We start from the raw sequence: 23,308 nt of genomic DNA, 5'->3' as shown, positions 1-23,308 counted from the left end.
TTAATAAAATGTTGATCATATTTTGAGTAAAATACTTAGATATAGTTATGTAATTATTAAGCTATTGTCATTTGTAATTGTCAAACTTGGCTAAATATATGTATCAATAAGCATATTAAGGATAAATGTTAATGTTGAAAACTACTTAATTTTTTTATTAATTGCATAATTTCAACACACAATCAATATAAAAGATGTATAATTTTTACACTTGATTAAAGAGAAATACGAATGGATTATTGAACAATAGGGAAATGGAGCTAATAACTTTGTGTAGTGATACTTTGTGCCAATCTAGGAATTATATGGAATTTTGGAGAACTTACATTTTTCTTAGAAATGTCATATGGAATCTTATCTATCTATCCCTAAGGTCTAGAAGTGTGACTCATAATGCAACTTGCTACATCATCTTATCTAGTAAAATGTCTTGAATTTTCAAATATTTGGCGAAAATATCGTGGAATCCTTAATAGTCAATCACAAAGATACCATTTGTTCTTAGAACACCATCATGTTCTTATTTAAAATTTAAATTCTATATAGTCTAAATGAACTCAATACCTTTTGATAACCATAAATCATGTTAACTCTTAGCCTTTATACACACTGCAAATGACTCAATAGTTTAACACAAATGACCCAATTGTTTAACACAAATGACCCAACAATTCAACACCAAATATTACTATTGTCAACTCGCTTCTAACTTGGAATTGTCTAAATGGGGACCTTAAGATAAGATAATATTAATGTCTGACAAGAGACCACAACACAAGTCTAAGGGACTGGGAGCTTACAACCAAGTAGATAGCACCAAGTGGTTCATACTTCCTATATGCTTGCAACAATATTTGGCAACTTGGTCCAATTACTCCCATGTCTCTCAAGATTGAGCAAGGACCTTAAAAAGTCTAAATAGTGCCCTGATCATATGGGGTAGGGTTTAGCAGCAGAACGAGTCTTGGCGGTCAAGCTTTCTACGAAAAAACGTATTCTCTTCTCCAAGCTGGAATCTAGTGTCACAGAATGATTGATACGGATACCTCATATCCATCCTATTGACAATGGGTGGGCCCTACCTATTGGATTTGATGACTGCTCAAGCGAGAGACATGGCCTCGAGCTTCTTTAATTTTGTGTGGCCCTACCCCTATTGGCATACCCCCTACTATTATCCTCTCTTGTTCACAACATGTTAAAATGTGTTTTTATCCAGCTTATCTACCTGATTTGCTTGCAATTCAAATCAGTGCAATTATTCCCCTATATCTTGGTTGTCATATTCTTCTCTTGCTTGAGACATGTTAAAATGTGTTTTATCTAACCTTTTGATAGTCTTTGAATAAAAACAACACTCTTTTACCTACTTCATTTCATCCATCCATCTACCATATAAGAAGTTAAACTCTTTCAAACCCCTACTAACATTAATGAAAAATGAATGTTCTTTATAACTTCTCTCCTTAAAAATAATTAAATTCCAAAATGTTTATTTTGAAGTCTTATCTATCACATTTTTAGTTATAGTCTGATGAATATACTAAATAAATATTAATTTATAACATGAATTATCACACCTACTGCACCAACCATTGAGCCCCACCTAATGGTCCCCTCCTCTAAAAGTAGCCCGGCAGTATTTCGTTAAAGAAGTTTGCAAAAGATTGCATAGTTCAAACTTCAGATTATCTAACGTGTGCTAAAAATGGCATAAATGCATGTGATCACTGCAACAAATGACAAAACAAAATAGACCTGCTACTTACTTTGTTCACCGTTCAATTCCTTGAACAGTTGTTTTTGTACGTGATATTTCTTGGGATCTTTTTCGAGTGATATTTCTTGGGATGTCCTCACACATGAGCATTCAATAAACTCACCTCGCTTTGTGAGGAAGCAGTGTCCTCGAGTATATTCCCATATTTAAATCTTCATTGTGAGGAAGCAGTGTCCTCGAGTATATTCCCATATTTAAATCTTCAAAAGAAGTTTCAACAGGTTTCTCATGTTCAGCTCACAAATAAATGGAAGAGAACATTTACAAGCAATATATAAGAGAAGAGTATCTCTTATCATTCGTTTGTGTGTACGCATTCTTTTTTAATTTAATCTTTTAAATTGTAAATATTAATAAATTAATTAATTAATTTTTTTAAATATATATCATGTATTAATAGGGCGTCTATTTGCAATTCTAGTAGAGAAAATTGTTGGCCGAATATTACAAGATTGTACATAAATATTAGAAATGGTTGCAATGCATAATGGAGTTCCCACAGTATGCACCATTACTATCTAAAAGAGAAAACAATAGTTATACAAAATTAAGTCACACAAAGAAACAACAAAAAAGTGTTGAATTTGAATGTAGCATTTCGAATATATAAGTGCATAAAATTAACAATAATAACTATATATATATATATATATATATATATATATATATATATATATATATATATATATATATATATATATATATATATACTTTATAAAGCTAATTTTATCCACTTATCTATCTATCTATATATATTTGTTACGTGTATTTCTTTCAAAATATTTAATTATTTAAGATTTTTTTTTTAATTTATTTATTTTAATATTTGCAGTTTTGTTATATTCTTAAAACGTTCACACTTTTTAACATAAAAATTAGAAAAAAAATTAAAACCCACAATCATAATGTAGAAAGTGTCACAAAAAAACTAATTCTTGTGTTGTAAGGTTACATTACATCTAATTTTGACATAAACAACACGTTATCACAAATAAATCTTCTTCTTCTTCTTTTGTAGATTAAAGAAAAAGAAATCAAACAATCAAGTGCAAGCATGTCAAAAGTTGTTACCTAAGAACAACCAAACAAAAAAGGAAAAAATATATATAGGAGAAGAGACCCAGTAACAACTCAAGCTAACTTCACGCACCTAGAACTCTTAAATTGTATGTCGGAATTTGCCAATTTTTTCAATGAACCTCTGTAGGTGACTATAGAGCTTGAAGCTAACCTTTCAACTTTTCCGCATTTATGGAGCTCTCTGTAAAACTCAAGTGTGAGGTGGTCTAATAGTGTCATTTTAAAACATTCGTCTAGAACCCATTATGTTCACACACCCCCCCAATAGTCGCCCACAAAAAAAAAAAAATTACATAAATTTACCAACCAGTAACCAAGAAAGCTTTAAAAATGATCAACAATTAGTGCATGTGCGATCGCTATTAGTACATGTGCTATCACTTTAGGGGGGGGATTTTTAAAAGCGATAATTAGGAAGATCTATAATATAGCAGTCATTGGACCCCCCTACTGGGTGTCTTCCCCTACCTCTTAGTGTGAAAACTAAAGAAAAAAGAGCATCAAATAGGACAAGAATCATATATTTTTAAAAGTGACATGAATTGACTAGAACTCCACTTGTAATGTTCCATTACATCCTAGTCTTGTCACTGATGTGTTAGTTCAATTTTGCATTTGTAATAAAGGTGAAAACAATTAAGATTGCAATTGTATTCTTGTTTCATACAAGACTAGAAACTTTTCAAGGGTTCCCTCATTGAATTAATTTTAGTATTTCTTCTATTCATATTTTGCTAATTCAATGTAGGAAGCATACAAGAATATTGAATTAATTTTAGTATTTCTTCTATTCATATTTTGCTAATTCAATGTAGGAAGCATACAAGAACATTTGCCAATAATGACAAATTGTGATGGTTAAGTAGTTGCATTGGGTTCTATTTGTAACTTCATGGATTCTTTGCTCCACCTCAAAAGCATTTGCTCCACTTTTAATATAATATAAGAAATAAACAAGAAAAATGTACTCCCTACAAAAAGTACCATTGACACAAAAAATAAACAATTTTTTATCTTTTATATATTTTTGTGTTGGGCACTGTATCAACTTATTTGCACCTTAGTAAAAAATATATTGCTAACAAAGGATAATATGTTAGTATATATGTTAGCTAATTGTAAGTGTTTGCCAATTATCAATTTCTAACAATATATTAATACAATTTACTAACATATTATTATTGTTTGTTAGCAATATGTTTTGTACCAAGATGTAACTAAGTTGTTCCGGAGACAGTGCCTGAATAATCTCCCAATTCAGCGTTAGGAAGTTGAACAACAAAGTGATAAGAAGCTCAGTTTCTCATTCACTCTGGCACGTAACTATTCAATGGTAGCAAGAGTTCTGACAACGTCATTGATGACTTATGAAGAAAACAAAATTAAGGACATGCAATCTCTTGTGAAATCGACATACATTGAATGGTGGCACGGCACTTTTTCTGAGCAGAGAAAGCGATGGGTTCATATGGCCAGTCATTGATTTTGCATGGTTGTGGGTTCAACCACGTTGCTGTATTTTGAGTCTATAAATGAAGTCCATGGTAACGTGTTTTGCATCAACTTTATTGCTGGATTGCATTCGGAGCTCTCAAGAAAACTCTGGTATGTTTCCCACCATTTTATTATGCACTTATTTCACATTTTATCACAATGCATTTGAGAGAAGTGGGTTTTGTTTGTCTGCCATTGATTTGTTTATGCAGGGGAGTTTATTGGACTTTGATCTGTTTCAGCATTTTATTTGAATTAGATCTGTTTCAGCATTTGCTTTAAGCTTTTGCTTTGGGCAACACTGAGTTTAGTTAGGAGATCAGTGAATAACAACAATAATAAAATGTAGCAGGCAATACATTTTTAACGTCAATATTCTTACATTTAAGACTGATTTCTGCAATACAGAAATATGTTTTGCTTGACTGGATGTTAAGAGTATTAGAAGCTTTCTTACATTTAAGACTGATTTCTGCAATACAGAGATATGGTTTGCTTGAATAGGGTGTTAAAGAGTATTAGAAGCTTTTTCACTCGTAGGTTGTTCTCTGGATATACAACCAACTTCAACTGTAATAATTAGTTAATATGTTTTTCTATTGTTTACTAATAGAATAAATGTGAAACCTGTTACTTCAGTTGTATTAAAGTATTAAATAAGACTCTTAATTGTTCGCTTGAAATGGGTTTTAAGGGAGTTAGTAGCTATGTTTTGGTCAGATTGTTGTTCAGAAAAAGTTGAGTTCAGTTGTAACTCATTTCAGTTTGATATCAAATTGTTAAATATATAAACAGTGTCGTCAAAATATACAAATATGTAAAGGCAAATGAATATTTTATTCTTCTTGATGAAAATTATTTTTAATAGTTAAAATGTTATAAATGTTAAAAGAATTAGAATAGGTAATTTCACTGGGTATAAATGTCTATTGGAAGTTATCTAAGATTAGAGAAAGTCTATATACTAAAGACTCTTTTTAAGTGTTCTAATATTTATTTTAGGAATTTGTACATCTATGTGGAACTTTTTGATATGAAAAGTTTCAAACAAGCCTTTTAATTTACAACAATTTCCGTTCCATCCATGTCCTTCAAATCAAAGTGTTGAAAGTCATACTTTAAAAAAAATCATTTTTAAAGTGTACAGAAAGATGATAATCAATTCTTTTTAGTTTCTCAAGATAGACTATTACTACTTTACTCATATTGATGATCCCCTAGACAAAACAAGAATATGGTACTTTATTAAAGTACATTTAGTATACTTTAAGTTCTACACTATCTAAAATAGATAGCATATTGAAAATATAATCAAACTACTAAATAGCCGGAACTAACAAACTACATCACAATAATGTAATGCTGGATGCATTTAAGAAAATTGGTATAAACATCCTTCAGCCAAAGTTTTGCTTGCTCCTCTTTATATAAGATGGGGACCCTTTTACCATTACGTTTCATCTATCTTTTTACAGAAAGATTTGACACTCTCGAAATCCCTATACAATCAAAACACTATCCATATACATATAGATATACATATACACACTTTCTTCCTGAAAATGACAATTTCTAGAATGTTCAATCTGAATTATATTTCACAATTTTAGCCATGTTCTAATCATGTATTATCACAACCACCATACCAACCATTGAACTCCACCTGGTGGCCCCTATCCAATAAAAGCAGCACAGCAGAATTTCTTTGAAAAGGTTGCAGAAGATTGCGTTGTCCAAAATATCTGGCATGGCGTTAAAAATGGTATAATGCTTGTAATCACTGTTTCACTGGTGACCAAAGTACAAAACAGATCTTCTACTTACCTTATTCACCGTTCAATTCCATTAAAGTTTTTCGTTTTATGATATTTCTCTTCATGGGTTGGGACCTGTTTGGAGTGGACCCACAGAAAGAATGCCACATGAGCATTCAGCAAATTCACCTCTCTCCTTATGAGGAAAGGGAATGTCCTCACCTATATTCCCACATTCATATCTTCACGAATGTTCAACTTAAAAATACAAGATCATATTGAAGTTCCAGATAATTTTCCATAGCTTTTTTATGTTTAAATTATAAATTTTAGATATCCTGTAGGAGAAGAGTATTAGTTTTCATTAGTGTTTTAATTATTATTTATTATTTATTAAAGAAAAATTTTAATTATTAACTAATAAAGATGTGTCAAATAAATCTATGTTAAAAAATGTCAATAGATATCTATTATAAAATGATTAAAATTTAATTTACTACTTCTATAAAATATTTATATTTCATTGTATTCTATTTATTTTTTAACGAAATTTTTATGTGGTGTTTATTAAATTGTTTTTGAAAGTATATTTTATGTATAATAAATATTAAAATTTTGAAGTATAGATGGTTGTCAAATTTAATCTAAAAAATAAATGTTAACATTAACACACACCATCCCACTCCACCCTTTCTGCTATAGTAGAATGGCTATCAGCATTATTTATAAAGACGTGAAAAAAAGATAACTAAAAGTTCAATAATAAATATATCGTTGATTAGTAGTTAGATATTTTAGTAAAAATCTTTTGAGCAATTGCTACGATATTTGTACATTAATATTGGCAATTTTAGAGGTATTAACACATCTATTTCTACTTCTAATAGTGACAATTTCTGAAAGACTATTAGAAAATTTGTGGATAAATATTGGCAATTTTAGAGATGGTTGTAGGGGAAGGCACTCAATAAGCTCTTCTCAATTTTTTCGCTGAATCTTTGTAGGTGACATCTCCGTATTTACGAAGCTCTCTGTAGAAATTGTAGAGTGCAAAGTGGTCAAAAAATGTCATGTCAAAACGTTCCCTAGAACTTGTTATGTTCACCCCCAATAGCTGCTCACCCAAAAAATAGTATTTTTTTCACAAATGGACTTATCAGTAACCAAGAAAGTTAAAAAATGATCAACTATTAGTACATGTATGATCGTCTATTAATACATGTACTATCATTTTTTGAGGCTTCTTATGAACAGTAATTGAACTTTTTGAAGTGGCAAAAATATAAGCAGCAACTGAGTCGTTTCCCTATCTCTTAGCATGAAAACTAAATGAAACAAAAAAGTGTCAAATGAGACTAGCATCATATATTTTTTCGGACATGAATTGATTAGTACTAGAGTTGTAATGTTACATTACACCCTACTCCTGTCAATGGTTTGGCAGTTAAAACTTGTATTTATAGGATTGCGATTCAATCCTTTTTCCCATACAAGACAATAATGAGTTTTTAAAACTTCTCCAAGGGTCCCCCCAATCATAGATATACTTATGTACCTTCTATCATAGATATTCCTCCAATTCAATGTAGGAAGTAAACAACAAGGTAATAAAAATAAATTTTATCGTACCATCACATGACAACAAAGTGATAAAAAACTCTCAGTTTCTCATTCGTTCTGGTACGCAACTATCTAACGGTAGCAAAACCTTTGACAACGTCATTAATGACTTGTATTTAGAAGAGCCATGCAATCTCTTCTAAAATCGACGTACATTGAATTGTGGGACGGCACGTTTTCTGAGTAAAGACATAGATGGGTTTCATGGCCAGTAGTTGAGTTTGCATGATTGTAGATTCAACCACGTAGCTGTTTTTTTGAGTCTGTAAATAAAGCCCATGGTTACGTATTTCACTATTTTGCATTAACTTTGTTGCTGGATTGTTTTTCGAGCTCTCTACAAAAGTCCGGTACGTTTCCGAACATTTAATAAATGCACTAACGCATTTAAAAATAAGTGGGTTTTGATTGGAAAAGTCTATTTGAGTTTGATCTATTGAGCTAGTTAAAGACAGGGGTCCTGTTGAATACAACTAAGCAGTGCTTGGAAAAGCTTTTCCTCTGGGATTCACTAAGTTTAGTTGGGTAATACTAAGTTTGGCATTAGGCTGTAATGACCGGTGCTGTGCTCGATTATTGATTGGCTGTAATGACTGTAACTATCCAGATTTATTTCAAGAGTGTATATATTTTCGTAGAACTTGTTAGTTTGAGAAGTTTCAAACTTTCAAGCAAGGGTTTTACTCTGCAATAATTGTCTTTTGACTTGACAGTGATAATTTTAAACAGTACCTAGTGTTAGAAGACTCTAATTTTTCACATGAAGTAATCAGCTTAGCATGAGAGTCTTACTCTTTTTCGCTGTCATGTCCTTCTAATCCAAAGTAACGAGACTTGGACCCGGCTCAGACTCGGCAAGGGTAACTTGACACGTGACCCGGCTTGGACTAGGCAATGACTTGGCAAAGTGACAAAACCCTTGAAATCTTGAGAGTTTTTAGCATTTAAATAAATTCCATGCACCCATTATTGAATAAAGCTTAAAGACACAATAACATCATGAAATAGAAAGTTATTTGATCGCATAAATAACATACATCAATTACATAAGTACAAAGGGAAATTTTAAATGTATTAATAAAATTTTGAAAATAAGGCTGAATAAGACTATTATTTGAATGGACTAGACAAGATGTAAGGAAAGATGGATGGAGCTAATGATGCCAAAATGGATGTGACCTATCGGAGAATATGAAGAATGCCTTCTCCATAGAATAAACATTGTACTATGCAACAAGAAAACTTAAAGCATGCAAGTAGAAGCCTCAAATGAAAAAAAGAGAACAAAATTTTCCTTGAAAAATGCAAGAGTGCTTGTATGGTACAAATTTGAGTAAACATGCAAATTGAGAAAAAAACAAAGACCTCTATGAGCCTCAAAGCCAAATGCTTTGATCTCACAAATATATAGTGAGTTAATGTTTCCAATGCTTCGAAACTGGACAATGCACTCAAAAACTCATCAAAATGCCCCAAAACACATGCAAACTACAGAATTCAATGCAAATCAAGCACCTAGAAAATCAATCATAACCTAGCTTCCAAAGTTTGTTCTAAGAACAATGAAAGCCAAAACTAGTTTCCTTAAGCCCTCTAAACATGAGTTAGAAACGCTGCATTGTCCACCACAAACAGCTCACCTCCCAACACCTAAGATCATAGTACTCAAGTAAAATATACAGAAAATGGACAAACCTAAACACACTGACATTAATTCCATGTGCATTTTGCAAGAATAAGAAATAACCAAGACATGGGATATTAAGGATGGCCACAAGATTACTAATCAAGAGACAAAATTCAAATACTAGTAATTTAAGAAATGCAAAATGCTAGTTGCAAAATCTAAAATGTCCACACCATGTTATGCAATGTTATGCCCTACTGTGCAATAAATAAAATTTTAGCATATATAAGATACCTGAGACTAAGGAAGTGGGAAATACAGCCAATAGGAAGTGTAGCATAAAAATCTAAAGAATGAGAAATGCCAACTCCTATAAACAATGTTGACAACTAAGATATGTGAGAGTAAGAAGTGGGAAATACAACTAATAGGAAGTGTAACATATGAATCTACAAAAAGGGAAGGACTAACTCACATAAATGATGCTGACAAGTCAATCCCCGTGATTCACTCCAAGGCAAGCAAAGCTTAATGTGCAGGAAAATACATTACCGCCTAATTAAATGAAATGAGATAAGAAACCTACATTAACAGTTTCTAGAAATCTGATCCAAAAAATGTAACATTGTGAATGAAATCTTAAAAATCTAGAAGCGTAAACAGCAAAAGTAGCAATCTAGATAAAACCTCAAAATTTATAAATGTAAAGGTTCTTGATTGCAATCTCTTGTTTAAGACTCTACGATTCTCTACATGCCCATAATATTACGTGTTTCTTTGGCACAACAACAAGAAGAGAACTAGTAAAATGTAAATGGGTACAGGACTTCTTGATCCAACAATTTTTGCATTACAACTGCAATTTGTTTACCTCTGAAGTGGATTGTCCTACCTCTCAATGGTCTACCTTTAGAATCTTATAAAACTGTGAACCTCCATAAGGGACCACAATTCTATTTGCTTTCGTTCTTTGGTGGTTCACAGATTATAAGAAACTTTCTATTCTACTATTTTGATTTCATTTTAATCTCTCAAAAGAAGAAAAGCAGAATTTTTTTACATTAATGAGTTTCTTGGCTTGTTTAGCACTTGCCAAAGAAATATTGAACTTTCCTCTGTACAATTTAAAGGCAAAGGTCTCTCCATCCTTGACCGATTAGTAATTATATTGTCTCCTCACAAATGCTGTATCCATCTCATACATGTATGAGCTACCAAAACCATACTACAAGCATCAAATAGGCCAACATCTACTTCTACTTCTTGAATATAACATCCATTAACATTGAACTATACATTGAATTGCATGTTACCTTAAACTTCAACTCCTTTCTTCACCCAACCTGACGAGTGTGGATAGCTATACGCTCCAAGCTAAACTTATTATCTAATTCTTGTGAAATCAAAACTTCTTGGGAACATGAGCTGAAGAGAGTGTCAAGCTCTGTCCTGATCTGAATTTTAAATGATTTTTAGTTAATTCACCTCTACCACGGTCCTCTTTACTACTTCAACATAACTACATTTAAACTTAAGTGCGACATGATGTTTATACATTGGAGCTACTTCCAACGTATTTACCTTCAACTAAAATGGTCATGACCTTCCCTTTCACACTCTTATTTAGGGACAGTTTCCAACATTTGTAATTGGTGCGTCTGTAATGATTCTTAGCATATTTATCCTTGCAACTAGTTGTGTTGAATTCTCCAACTATTTCCCCCTTAGGCTTGGATGTCCCTTAGAAGATTTTAAGTCTTTATTCAGTGAGCTTAAAAACATGTATTATCCATGGTCGATAACGATATAGTCATCCAATGGAACTTGATCACCATGCTTCAATTATATAAAATTTTGTGTCTAAGTTCAATTTGATTGTTTTCTTCCTGAATATGGTGATACATTCTAGCACACCTTGTCCTTCAATTTTCCTGCAACGTTCCCATCATATGGCATTCTCTTTTCCATATGGAAATTTTATTAATTGTTCCTTCTGTATTAACTCCAATTTCCTCAAACTCAAATAATGGGTATAAGATATTTGTCGGGTGCAAAAGAAATCCACCATTCTTCATATACTGGTACTCCAACTCTAAAAAGGTTGCTATTTGTAGTTACATTACTACTGTATATTTAATTCATATTCTAATTTTATGGTTGGAATGGCATAATTCCTCAATAAAATTGTAAAACACCAAGTTGAAGCCACTTTAGTTAGAATTTGTGACTTCTAAGGAATACATCAGCTTGCCAGGGCATGGTTGGGTGGCTTAACGAACATCCTTCTTTGGTTATGTGCAGGTGATCCATTTGATACTATGGCCTTATCTCCAGTCTCAATGTCTGTGTTATACCAGAGTAAGTATATCATGAAAAGTTCAAACGACTCTGTTCTGACAAGCAACGTCAGATTTAGAGATATAGCCTTTTATTGCTGGATCCGGATCAGGAATAAACCATGTCCTAAGTATCCTCTTCTTCAATTTGCAATCTGTGAACAAAATTATCCAACCAAAAGAAAATTGCTTGTTTGTGGTGCACAAAAAACAAAAGTATGTTCTCAGGTAGACCTTCTTGCAGATCAAGCAAACATTGTAATTGGTAGATGGACCAGACAAAGGACAATTCGATTGGTCTTGAAGGGTACTAATAATATTAAAGCATGGCTTAAAGATGCTAGCTCTAAATACAGCACTCAATCAACAATGGCAACATTTTTTGTTTCATGGATTCTTTTGTTTGGTCTGCCTTCTTATGCTGATGATGGGGGGCCCAAGATATATGGCTGTTTGCTGAAAGAGTGCAGGTATCACACAATGCCCTAAATATCATAAAAATGGGTTTTTTCTTTTTCTGTAATAAAATTTCGATTTCAGAAATCTGTTTATCTTTTGCATGTTGATGTCGTTTAGCTGGTCATCTTTTGATAAAAGATTATACATTGAAATTATATGTGTAGTTCATTATCAACATGCATAAGAAAAAGAAATGCTGATAAAATGTACTTGAAATAAAGGAGGGGTGAAAATTTATTTAAGCTGAAAGAGAAACAAGAACAAATAGAGAAAGGGCATCAGACAGCCCTGTCAAGATCAACCAAGTGATCAAGTTGATGGGCCAAGCCCATCGAAAGTTGAGTCTTATCAACAAAGTTCCAATTACACATATGGTCAAAAGCCCACTTCACCAAACAATCAGCAGCACTATTCCATTCCCTGGGAATATGAGTGAAAGTAACAGACTCCAAAGAAGTACACAAATTATGAATCTAGTCGTCAAAGCTAACTTCCAACTAACAACTTCAGAATGTTGCTGATACAATAGACGTATCACCACTTGTGAGTCAGATTCATAGATAAGCCTTCTCCAGCCAAGGTCACAAAATACAAAATAGCTATGGCCTCCATCAAGTTGTTAGTGTGATGACCTTTATAAATAGAAAACACAAACTAGACATCCCCCTTACTATCTCTACCAACACCACCAATGCCAATAGGGCTAGGATTTCCCTTGGAAGACCCATCCATGTTGATTTTAAGAATACCCTGCGGAGGGGCACTCCACTTCCCCACCCTATTTATCTTTCACAAGGGATGTCTACACATCTTTCTTAGCAGTTTTCCATGTGGGGGGAATATTGAGACGATTATTAAAAATATCCTCTCCTGGTTCCATGGCCTCAGAAGTGTCACATTTTGTAGAAACAGTTTCCCCCAAAGAATGGAGAATTTTCCACCATAAGTGAGGAACCTCTAAAAACTCATCCTTAAAGATACAACAGTTCCTTTCCAACCAGATATGCCAAATAATAAAGGAGGGTTCAATTCACAAGTACACACATTTTAAATATGGGTTTGTTTATATAAGTACTACTTGAAAATCTATTGTGATATATTTATTATGAAAATCCCAATAAACAGGGGATGAATACATTGAGCTACATTGGGTATGAGTGATCTGATTGGTCTCAATCATAAGTCAGACTCTTCCTATTCATTCCCAAAATATCATTTGCTTTAATGGGCACTGATTTTGGTTAAAGAGTAGGCCTCCACATTTAACTCTTTATATCCTAGGAAATCACTTCAGATTAGATGTTCAATGGAACATAATGTTGATATGAGAAGAAGCTGATCTTCTAAAATACTAATAAGGTGAGATCTCATTTAACCGGATGATACTTAAAACTCAGCAGTAAAAGCTCCAAATCAGAAACCAGCTTAACCGCTGATCTATCAATAACTCTGACTTCCAATCTGGGTGATTGGTTTTCATTTCCATCTTATAGGAGATGAATTTGATCATGACCGAAGACATCAGTGATGCTCTACAGACAAGTTCAGTCTGGTTATTGATAAGTTCCATCATCAGGTACACCCATCTCTTTGCTGCCGTTCTTGTAAATGTTCTATCATGATTGCATTAGGACCAGTCCAGCTCACCATGACCTGTCATGGAGAACTGTTTTATGGCTCATCCCTACGATTCCCCAAGTCTTTTACACCATGCCTATGCTTCTTCCAAACACCCATACAAATTGCAATATTCTTTTACAAGTCTAAAAATTGTCAAATTGCATGACAAGGAATCTCAAAGGTGCTGATAGGTTAGTAATAATAATCTTTTAGGAAAGAATGTGTGCAAATCACTTTATGTCAGGGGTCCATGCAATCTCTAAATAACCAAATGAAGTAAAATAGTAAATTAATTTGATGCAACTGAATATTTTAGTTCAAAAGCTTTTCTTTTTAATGGAAACAATTGTATTCACAAACCTTTTTAACTTGGACAATTTTCGTGTATACAATTGTTTGCATTCACTAATATTCTTCTACTTATAACACACTGGTTTCCTTACCAACCACCATAGCCCCATTCAAAGAAAATCAAAAAATAGCATCTCAACTGAAAAGATAAAAAAAACATATATATATTTATTCTTCAAACTTGTTCTGCCTGCCTAGGTTCATATGGAAGCACCCTACGAGATATCTTTAAAGTCAGCAAGGAACTAGAGAGTTCAAAATACTTTTCAGTTTTACTGAACATTTTACGTGAAGGTAGTCAATCATAAAATGGCAATATGTGAACCAAGATGTTTCTTTCATCCCAAATGCAGTTTACCATATCTTTAATGAGATATGACCAATCATCATAACCCCATTAATAAGATCAAAGAATGACATCTCAACTGGAAAGATGAAAAACATATACATTGATTCTTCAAACTTTTTCTGCACTCCTATGCTCATATGAAAACCACCCTAGAAGATATCATTAACGTCAATTGTTTATGCCATTACAATGTATTTCCATTTTACATGTTTTTATTTTGTTCCAAAGGCAGTTTCCAAGCTCCATATGCTTAGTTGCCTTTTTATTGCTGTAATTAAATTCAAAACCTTTTTTAATATTGATTATGTCCTTTTGTAGAGAAGAATTGGTAAACTGCATGGCTAACCCAGCATGTGCAGCAAATGTTGCTTGCATCGAAATCTGTAATAATCGTCCTGATGAGACAGCATGTCAGGTATCTCTCTCCTCCCCACTTCCCATTGTCTTCCTTAAATGAAATGTATAACAGAGATAGAAGTTTATCAGCTAGCATTGTGCATGCACAATAGTATAGTTCTTGTATTCTTAGAAAATTTAGAATTACAGTATTAATTTCAAGGATTGAAATCTGTTTACAGATCAAATGTGGAGATCTTTTTGAAAACGATGCTGTTACCCACTTTAATCAATGTGCATTGTCACGAAAAAAATGTGTCCCTAGGAAAAAAGGTGAAGGGGAGTCCCCTGCTCCAGATCCTTCTGCTCTTGTTAAAGGGTTCAATGTTGCTGATTTCAGAGGAAAGTGGTACATAAGTGGGGGCTTGAATCCGCTGTTTGATACCTATGATTGTCAGGTGCATGAATTTTATCCCACATCAAGAAATCTTCTAGGAAAGTTGTCATGGAGAATATCAACCCCCGATGGTGGTTTCTTCACTCGTCATGCTATTCAGAGATTTGTGCAAGACTCCTCTCAGCTTGGGATTCTCTACAACCATGATAACAACTATCTTCATTATCAGGACGACTGGTATGTCACTTTATCTTTACATGTACACAATATCTCCTAAAAATTTCCTTACCATCCGTACCTAATTAACTGTAGTTACCAATGAAAATATATTTTATATTTTATTCATTTAGCTATTATTTGCCTATACAATTGTGGACTGTTAAAAAAAGGATGCATCCCTAATTAGTTTTGCCCAATAGGTAATATTTTTCTTCATAATAAATTTGTATGATAAAGTAAAAACCCAAAAAATGATCTTCATTCCTATACTATGAAATGGACCACATTTGATTATAGACCTTACCATAGATAGGTCAACATTAGATACATGCATTACTGGTAATAACTGTGGCACTGAATTCAGACCAACCACTAGACGACATGCACATTCTTGCATAATTTGTTTTCAAACAGATATTCATTAAAAGGCCTAAAGCCTTAAATGGATCGGAATGTGAGGGCTCCTGTTTTCTTCAGCATTCTTGCATTTCAAATGCATAGTAATGGATAACAATATATCAGAACTCGGCTTTCTAGTTTGAAGATCTTAGATATCCAATTATTCCCTTTGTATTGGAATTGAAATCCAGAACATTGTAAAGGGAAAACACATGAGCAGTCTGCCTGCATATTTGTGGAGTCAGCCCCTTGTAAGTATTAGCTGATATTGAAAACAAATTATCGCAACCATTACAATATAAATGTTCTCTTGATTGCATGATACCCATGTGCATATCGAACATTAAACATGTGAATGCAGAAAATGCAGAAAATCTTCCACTCTTACCAAGTTAGCACGTGTTTATAAAAATCTACCGACCAACATTTGTATATCCGCTTATTCCACTTGTGTTGGAATTGAAATCCATAACATTGTAGAGGGATAACACATGAGCAGTCTACAAATACATATACCTGGCTATCCATCACTATTATAAAATCGACCATATCACTGATGCATTAAGCGTAAAAACATCCTATCCTCCCACCATTATATCAAAACTATGATAAGTATGCGCAGTCATCTTTAAAGCATTGTCTACTCATTCTGGAAAGAAAAGTGTTTAAGAAGTCTATAAAACTATCTGCATGGATACACTTCATTTAAAGCATTTTTTGCCATTTACCAACAAAGAAACCTGAGCATTAGTGGTTACCTATGGTTATGTAATTATTTAAATTTCTTAGGTTTATCCCGATAATTCTCTTAAAGGGCACTTTTTCAGATTATGTACTTCACTATAATAATTTTCCTCTGCATACAATTTATTGATTCATTTTTGTGAGTCTTTTCCTTTCCATATTTTCTATATATACTCTTTCATTTACTGCATTTTTTTCAACTTTTTGAATCTTATACTTCATGCTATAACTCATCATCATATTTATAGATTCAGCTCAACTATTCTCAATTTTCTCTCTTTAGCAAAGTTGCAATTTTATGTTCTGTTTCTTAGTCTTACAGTTCTATGTTTTTATATGTGTGCGAACACAGATTTAAATACGATCTTGTATTCCAATACATGAATGCATCTTAGGTGCCTGGTTAGTGCATCTTGTGTCTCCCATACTTGGTACCTATGGTGAAATTGTATACAGAATAAGTCCTCCTCAAATCACATTACTTAAGTGGATTTGGAAGACCTTATACTTCGACCTAGTTTCCTTGGAATCAAATTATATTATGTTGAAAGGACTGATTTAGTTATGGATTCTATTCTGCTAGAGTATTTCATGCATCTGGAAAAAAAACCTTAAAAAATTGGCTTAGGATTTTTGGTATTATAGTACTTCATGGTGCTTCCAAGTTTCAAGACACTCATATCGTCGATATGAAACCCTTATACCAAATTCTGGTTGCCTTCAGTAACCACATTTCTCTTTGACGTAACTTAGGCAACAATAGGTTACTGAAATCTTAGTACCAGGCAAGTTTCTTTGCGATGGAAGACCCCGAACATGAAATTCCATACTTAAAAATTATAGGGATTTCCAATGTTCCATAGAATCTTGCATGGTTTTAAGTACGCAATACCTAACGCCCCAAATACAGAGTCCAATGCTTAACAAGCTTAAAATAATGCAGAAGCATGGAATGCCATAAAAAATGTATTAAAAAAAAATACAATACCAGGAATCCACACATCATGCTCAAAATTCTGAAACTGTAACACTATCTTTTCTACGAATGGCTACTCTTTTTGAGACCAATGTCTCAGGTACTAACCTTGGAAAATTTCAAACACAATGGAGGCCGCCTTCTTCATGATCCCTTATTCAGAATCTGATTGTGCAAAGCAAATCGTCCCGTCATGGTAGATTATGTTTCGAGCTTTACCAGATGCTTCACATCTCTGCTATGGCGGGAGGCAGAGCAAAACTAGCGATTTGTAGTTAGTCACCACAATCATTTGAAACCTCTAAATATCCTGTAAAATTTAAGTTTTTAACAATATTTCTTTGAGTTACGTAGGCTATGACGAAAAAATTATAATGTATCATATTAGGTCTTGCGAGACCCCTCTTAAAAAAACATTAAGAATTATATCTTAGACAATAAATAGAGTAGAAATAATGTTTTTTTTTTTTTCCAACACTTTTAATGAGTGTATCTTATTTATTTTCACAAGAGGAGGGTTATTGTAAATTACTATTGATGCAACATGGATCAATGAGTTTGATTCAAAAGCTACTCTTCCATTCATTCTCATGAGACCTTAGTTATTATGAAAGGACTCCTTATGCAAACCGGGTCGATGAGTTTGACTCAAAAACTACAATCCTCATAGCAATATCATAATTTGAGTACTTGTTTAAAATGTCTCTTACTTATCATTAAATTTAGATTTAAGATGGGATTGAAATATTTAAATTAATTAAACATGATATTTACCAATAATCCTTGAGTGGACTATAGTGGTGAAGATGATAGGATTTCATTCACTTGTGTACTAAATGCTAGCTTGTTCAATTGAATGACTATCTTAGAATATATAAAATGATTATCATATGGTGTGGGTGAAGTTTGCGTTAACAAAACTATTAGGTGTACTTCAAACATTAATGTAACACAAAATTGAATCTAAGGTCCACAAAAATGAATTGGCTAAAATCTAATTACTGGAACTTGCCCATCTTAGATCTGGTTGTGCCTATGGTAGAAGGGAGATAATGTATATAGACAACATATAAAACTTGGCAAAAGAGGGTCATGTTTTTCCAATCATGTCCATAGGTGTCCATTCAATGATGATGAATCAAGATTGAAAGGCACTAAGCAAGAATGTAGTATGGTTATTATGAAGATAAAAGTTAACGATGCAAGCAACATATTCTATAATCTCATTCAATGTTATAGTGATTTTTTTATCTCTTACAAATGAATAAGTAATGTTATTAGAGAAAATACTAGACCACATAAATCTACATTTTCATAGGTGACAATGGGAGATCTACTAATTGAAATTTTTTTTTTAGGGACAAGATGAGAAAAGGTCATAAGAAAAAACTTCACTTAAGAATACGCCATTGATGGACGTTATTACATAAGGGCCCGTTTGGTGAGCGGAATAGGAATACGTATTCCGGAATACGTATTCTGGAATAGAACATATTCCTGTTCTCCGTTTGGTTCAGCGAATATTTGATGGGAATTCGCGGACCAGAAAATTTATGTTTTCTAAAATTAAAAAAAATGGAATAGGAATACGTATTCCAATACCACCTATTTTGGTGGAATTGCAAAACCCCATTTTTGGGCCAAAAATGGAATACGTATTCCATTTTTGCTTCGTATTCCAATCCCGTTTTGGTGCATCCAAACAAGGAATTCACAATTTTTGGAATACGTATTCCAGAATACATATTCCTATTCCGCTCACCAAACGGGCCCTAAAAGACTTTGTAGTCAAACTAGGGGTGTTGATATGTACTTTTCACCATCACATTTTAAAAAGGCTACTTGAATAGTAGTTTATCTCCAATGAAATTTTAGACGTGCACGTGTGTACATACACACACTATTTTGATTAAAAATTTAAAATCATCAATCCTTGACAAACTCAAATGCATCCCTTGTCAATGGAGCATTGTGACTTGTGCAATGTACTTCTATTATAAAATTCATTTAAATTCAAAGCATGTTGGATCCATCGAACACCTCCTTTTATTTTATTTCTTTATGTTGTGGAATATTAGCTTCCTTCTTTATCTTTTACTTAAGTATGTTCTCTATTTTTATTTAAAACATATAAACAACATAAGATGGATTAAACATTATTTATTATATTATATGGATTAATAGTTGTATCTTTGTTATGTAAAATAAAATGGCAATGATGTGATTGGCATAAAATATTGCTTTTCTCAAATCTAGTAGAAAATATTATAATTTAGTTTTGTGAATACATAATGTTAGTAATTCTTTTTTAGATTTCTAATATTATAAGTTATTAATTAAGTTAAAGTATATAAAAAAATTGCGACTATGAGAATATCATGTAAAAGGGAAAATTATGTATATGATTTTATTATGAAAAGATATGACAATGATATAATAGATATTATATCAATATACAATTATAATTGTCTCATTGATGTCAATTAGATTATAATTTGACCCAAAAGATCTCTAATTGTTCTCATAATATTTTATATAGTGGTGTTATCAACATTTGGAATTGGTACTAATACTTTTACGAAATATTTTGCAGGTATATACTTTCATCTAATATAGAAAATAAACCAAATGATTATATATTCATTTATTATCAAGGAAAAAATGATGCTTGGGAAGGCTATTCAGGTGCTATTGTTTACACCCGAACACCAAGTTTTCCTTCAAGCATCATCACTGAATTAGAAAATGCTTCTCTAAGGGTGGGACTAGACTTCAAAAAGTTCAAAAGAATAGATAATACATGTGGCCCTGAAGTTCCTTTATTAGCTAGATTAGAGAAAAAGATTAAGGAGGGTGGACAAGCAATTGCAAAGGAAGTAGAAGAACTAGAGAAGGAAGCTAAAATCATTGAAAAGTCATAAATGATTGTACAAATTCATAAATTGAATAGAGAAACTAGAAATGATTCATTTAAAAAAATTAGAATTTAAAAATAAATGAGGTGTTCTACCATGACCTACTTATATTACTTGCTTGTGTTGGCCCACATGATGTATGACTTGTTTATGTAGATATATGTGATGACCTTCTTGGTTAATTATATGGTCATTACTATAAGTGTTTATTGATATAAACAATAGATAATATTGCACTGAGTGATTCTATAGTTAGTATATTATGGTGACAACTTATTTCATTTATCTAATTGATAAATGAATCTTGTTTCCAATGGAGGTATTATATTGTATCATTGATTCCTAAATGCTTATTATTTGTGTTGATTATATTATTTGGTACTAATTTGTTCTTATCTTTTTGTATCAATTACTTGATATGTTTTCTTGCTTGGTAAAAAGATTAAATGTCTTGCAAATCCTAAACCACACTTATAGAGGTCTCCAACCTATTTGCATTCCTCTATAGTGGAAGTTTTATAACTAACATTGTGATCATATTATCTTTACCTCTTCTTTGAATGCATTTGTATTCATCTAAAGAAGGGTGTTGGAAGATCTAGGCAACTATGGGAAGAATCATGTAGAGTGTCAATGTCAAACATAATTTATCTAATTAATATCTTGTTGGTCCAAACATAGGTTAGATTATTTTTCTTCCTCTATAGTGGAAGTTTTATAACTAACATTGTGATCATATTATCTTTACCTCTTCTTTGAATGCATTTGTATTGGTGTAGAAAAGGGTGTTTAAAGATCTATGTGATTTTAGGAAGAATAATGTAGAGTGTCAATGTCCAACATAATTTATCTAATTAATATCTTGTTGGTCCAAACACAAGTGGGAAGTGAATTAGTAGACTCACTACTTGCAACTTTTTCCCTTCTACCAAACGTCACACTAGTCTACAAGTTTGTGCTAGCTACAACTTAAATGGTTGAGATTAAGTAAAGACAAACATCATGAACACAAAAAAACATAACACAATATTTATCTTGTGGAAACTTGGCTAGGGTAAAAACCATGATGTGCAAGATGATCCTCTCAAAGCTTGCACTCTCCTAAAGTACACCCAATTAAGAGCTTATCTTTGTTAAAATATTACAAAGATATTGTTAGGTGTCACCCGGCTAAGGGATTTTGAAAAGACCTATTACTGTTAGGAGTAGCTTGGGTAAAGGACTTCTAAACACAAGTTAATGTGTCACCCCATCAAGGAATTTGGTACAAAGATCCTATTGGGGTCCACCCTCAATGGGATTTACTACTGTGGAGATTACTAAACAATAGGGAATGATCTAACAAAGTAGCTACTATACTTATCATGGAAATAAATCCTTCTTTAGCTCTTCTGATTTGTTTGGAACTATGTTTTGTCTTTCTCGTGGCTTTGTAACTTTAGACATGATCACTTGTGTGCTTGACTCTGCTTTCTCTTACACATGATCACACTGGTATTGATTTGGACAATTGGCTTCTCCTCAACACATTTGCTAACTCCTTAGTTATAGACTAGTTCCAACTTTTTGCCTTATGCCATACTTCACACTAGTCTATAGGTTTGCACTAGCTACAACTTTAAGGGTTGAGATTAAGTAAAAAAAAGAACATAAATATAGCAACACATAACACAATATTTATCTCATGAAAACCTGGCTAGGGTAAACCACAATGTGTGAAACAATCCTCTCAAAGCTTGCACTCTCCTAAAGTGCACTTGGTCAACAACTTATCTCTATTAAAATATTACAAAGACATTGTTAGGTGTCACCTTTTTAAGGGATTTTGATAAGACTTGTTAAAGTCTTTCCTTATTAGGAGCAACCTTGGTAAAGGACTTATGAACACAAGTTAATGTGTCGCCCTATTAAGGGATTTGATACAAAGAACCTATTAGGGTCCACCCTCAACAAGATTTATTATTGTAGAGATTAGTAAACAACGGGGAATGATCTAACAAAGTAGCTACTATACTTATCTTGGAAATAGATCCTTGTTTAGCTCTTCTGGCCTGTTTGGAACTATGCCTTGCCTTTCTCTTAGCTGTATAACTTTAGATATGATCACTTGTGTGCTTGGCTTGGCTTTCTCATATACATGATCCCATTGGTACTAATCTAGATCATTGGCTTTTCCTCATCACATTCACTAACTCCTTAGCTATGACTTCTCTCTGTCACTTTTTCTCACACATTAAGATTATGCTTAGTTCAATTCTCTTGGCTCTCAGGCTAATCACTCAACAATCTTACCTTTTCTCTTTTGACTCTGTCTTCTTTTATACTTACTTCTATCTTGGCTTTGAAGCCCTAATCTATGAATTCAAATTTTGAATTCTCAAACCTACTTCTAGCTTGAATTCACATTGTAGTATTGCACTGCTCTTATTAGATGTAGTGTGTATGCACAGGAGTCACAATGTCATGTGTCCTTGATGGTTTTCTCTTGTTCAAATGAATTGAAATTTGAATTCTTTTGATTGTTCCTCAATATTTTAGCCCATCATCATTAAGTGCAACAATAAGTGCACTTTTACCCTCTTCGTGACATGACAATCAAAGGTATAATGCTCCCTGATTTCCTTGCTAACTCAGCCAAACCATCATGTATGGTCATTAGTCAATTTGATTTCATTTTTGCTTGGCATCCTTCTGCTCATACTATCTTTGCTTCACATGATTTCATCTAAGTGGATCTCCTCTTTCATCACCTCTGTTGGGCTTGCACTTCATCTTTCTTGGATCACCCTTGTGAACTAGAGTTACACATCCTAGATCAATGTGCCTTATCAATCATTTTTGCCTACTAGTCT

General features: G+C 32.8%; 1 protein-coding gene across 1 annotated transcript; it reads left to right on the top strand.

Annotated features, from left to right (window-relative positions):
• Window positions 1-4,436: 4,436 nt before the first annotated feature.
• On the top strand, window positions 4,437-20,569 carry LOC149575256 (violaxanthin de-epoxidase, chloroplastic-like). Its single transcript, XM_089812194.1, has 5 exons — window positions 4,437-4,465; window positions 11,657-12,161; window positions 14,789-14,885; window positions 15,049-15,440; window positions 20,135-20,569. Exons 2-5 carry the CDS (start codon window positions 11,674-11,676, stop codon window positions 20,460-20,462), a joined length of 1,305 nt encoding a protein of 434 aa, XP_089668320.1. The 5' UTR covers window positions 4,437-4,465; window positions 11,657-11,673; the 3' UTR covers window positions 20,463-20,569.
• The last annotated feature ends 2,739 nt before the right edge of the window (window positions 20,570-23,308 follow it).

This window comes from Cupressus sempervirens, chromosome 2, assembly GCF_028749045.1.
Source record: "Cupressus sempervirens isolate cs-2001-9-10 chromosome 2, ASM2874904v1, whole genome shotgun sequence".
NCBI classification, from domain to species: Eukaryota; Viridiplantae; Streptophyta; class Pinopsida; order Cupressales; family Cupressaceae; genus Cupressus; species Cupressus sempervirens.
The sequence above is the reverse complement of the archived record's forward strand: the minus strand, read 5'-3'. Positions and strand labels throughout refer to the sequence as shown.

Excerpts from the sequence above, each read along its gene's own strand:
- LOC149575256 (XM_089812194.1), top strand. The coding sequence starts at position 11,674 with ATGGCCTTATCTCCAGTCTCAATGTCTGTGTTATACCAGAGTAAGTAT. Across the intron at positions 12,162-14,788 it reads TGTTTGCTGAAAGAGTGCAG|AGAAGAATTGGTAAACTGCA; the intron begins GTATCACACAAT and ends GTCCTTTTGTAG. Across the intron at positions 14,886-15,048 it reads CTGATGAGACAGCATGTCAG|ATCAAATGTGGAGATCTTTT; the intron begins GTATCTCTCTCC and ends ATCTGTTTACAG.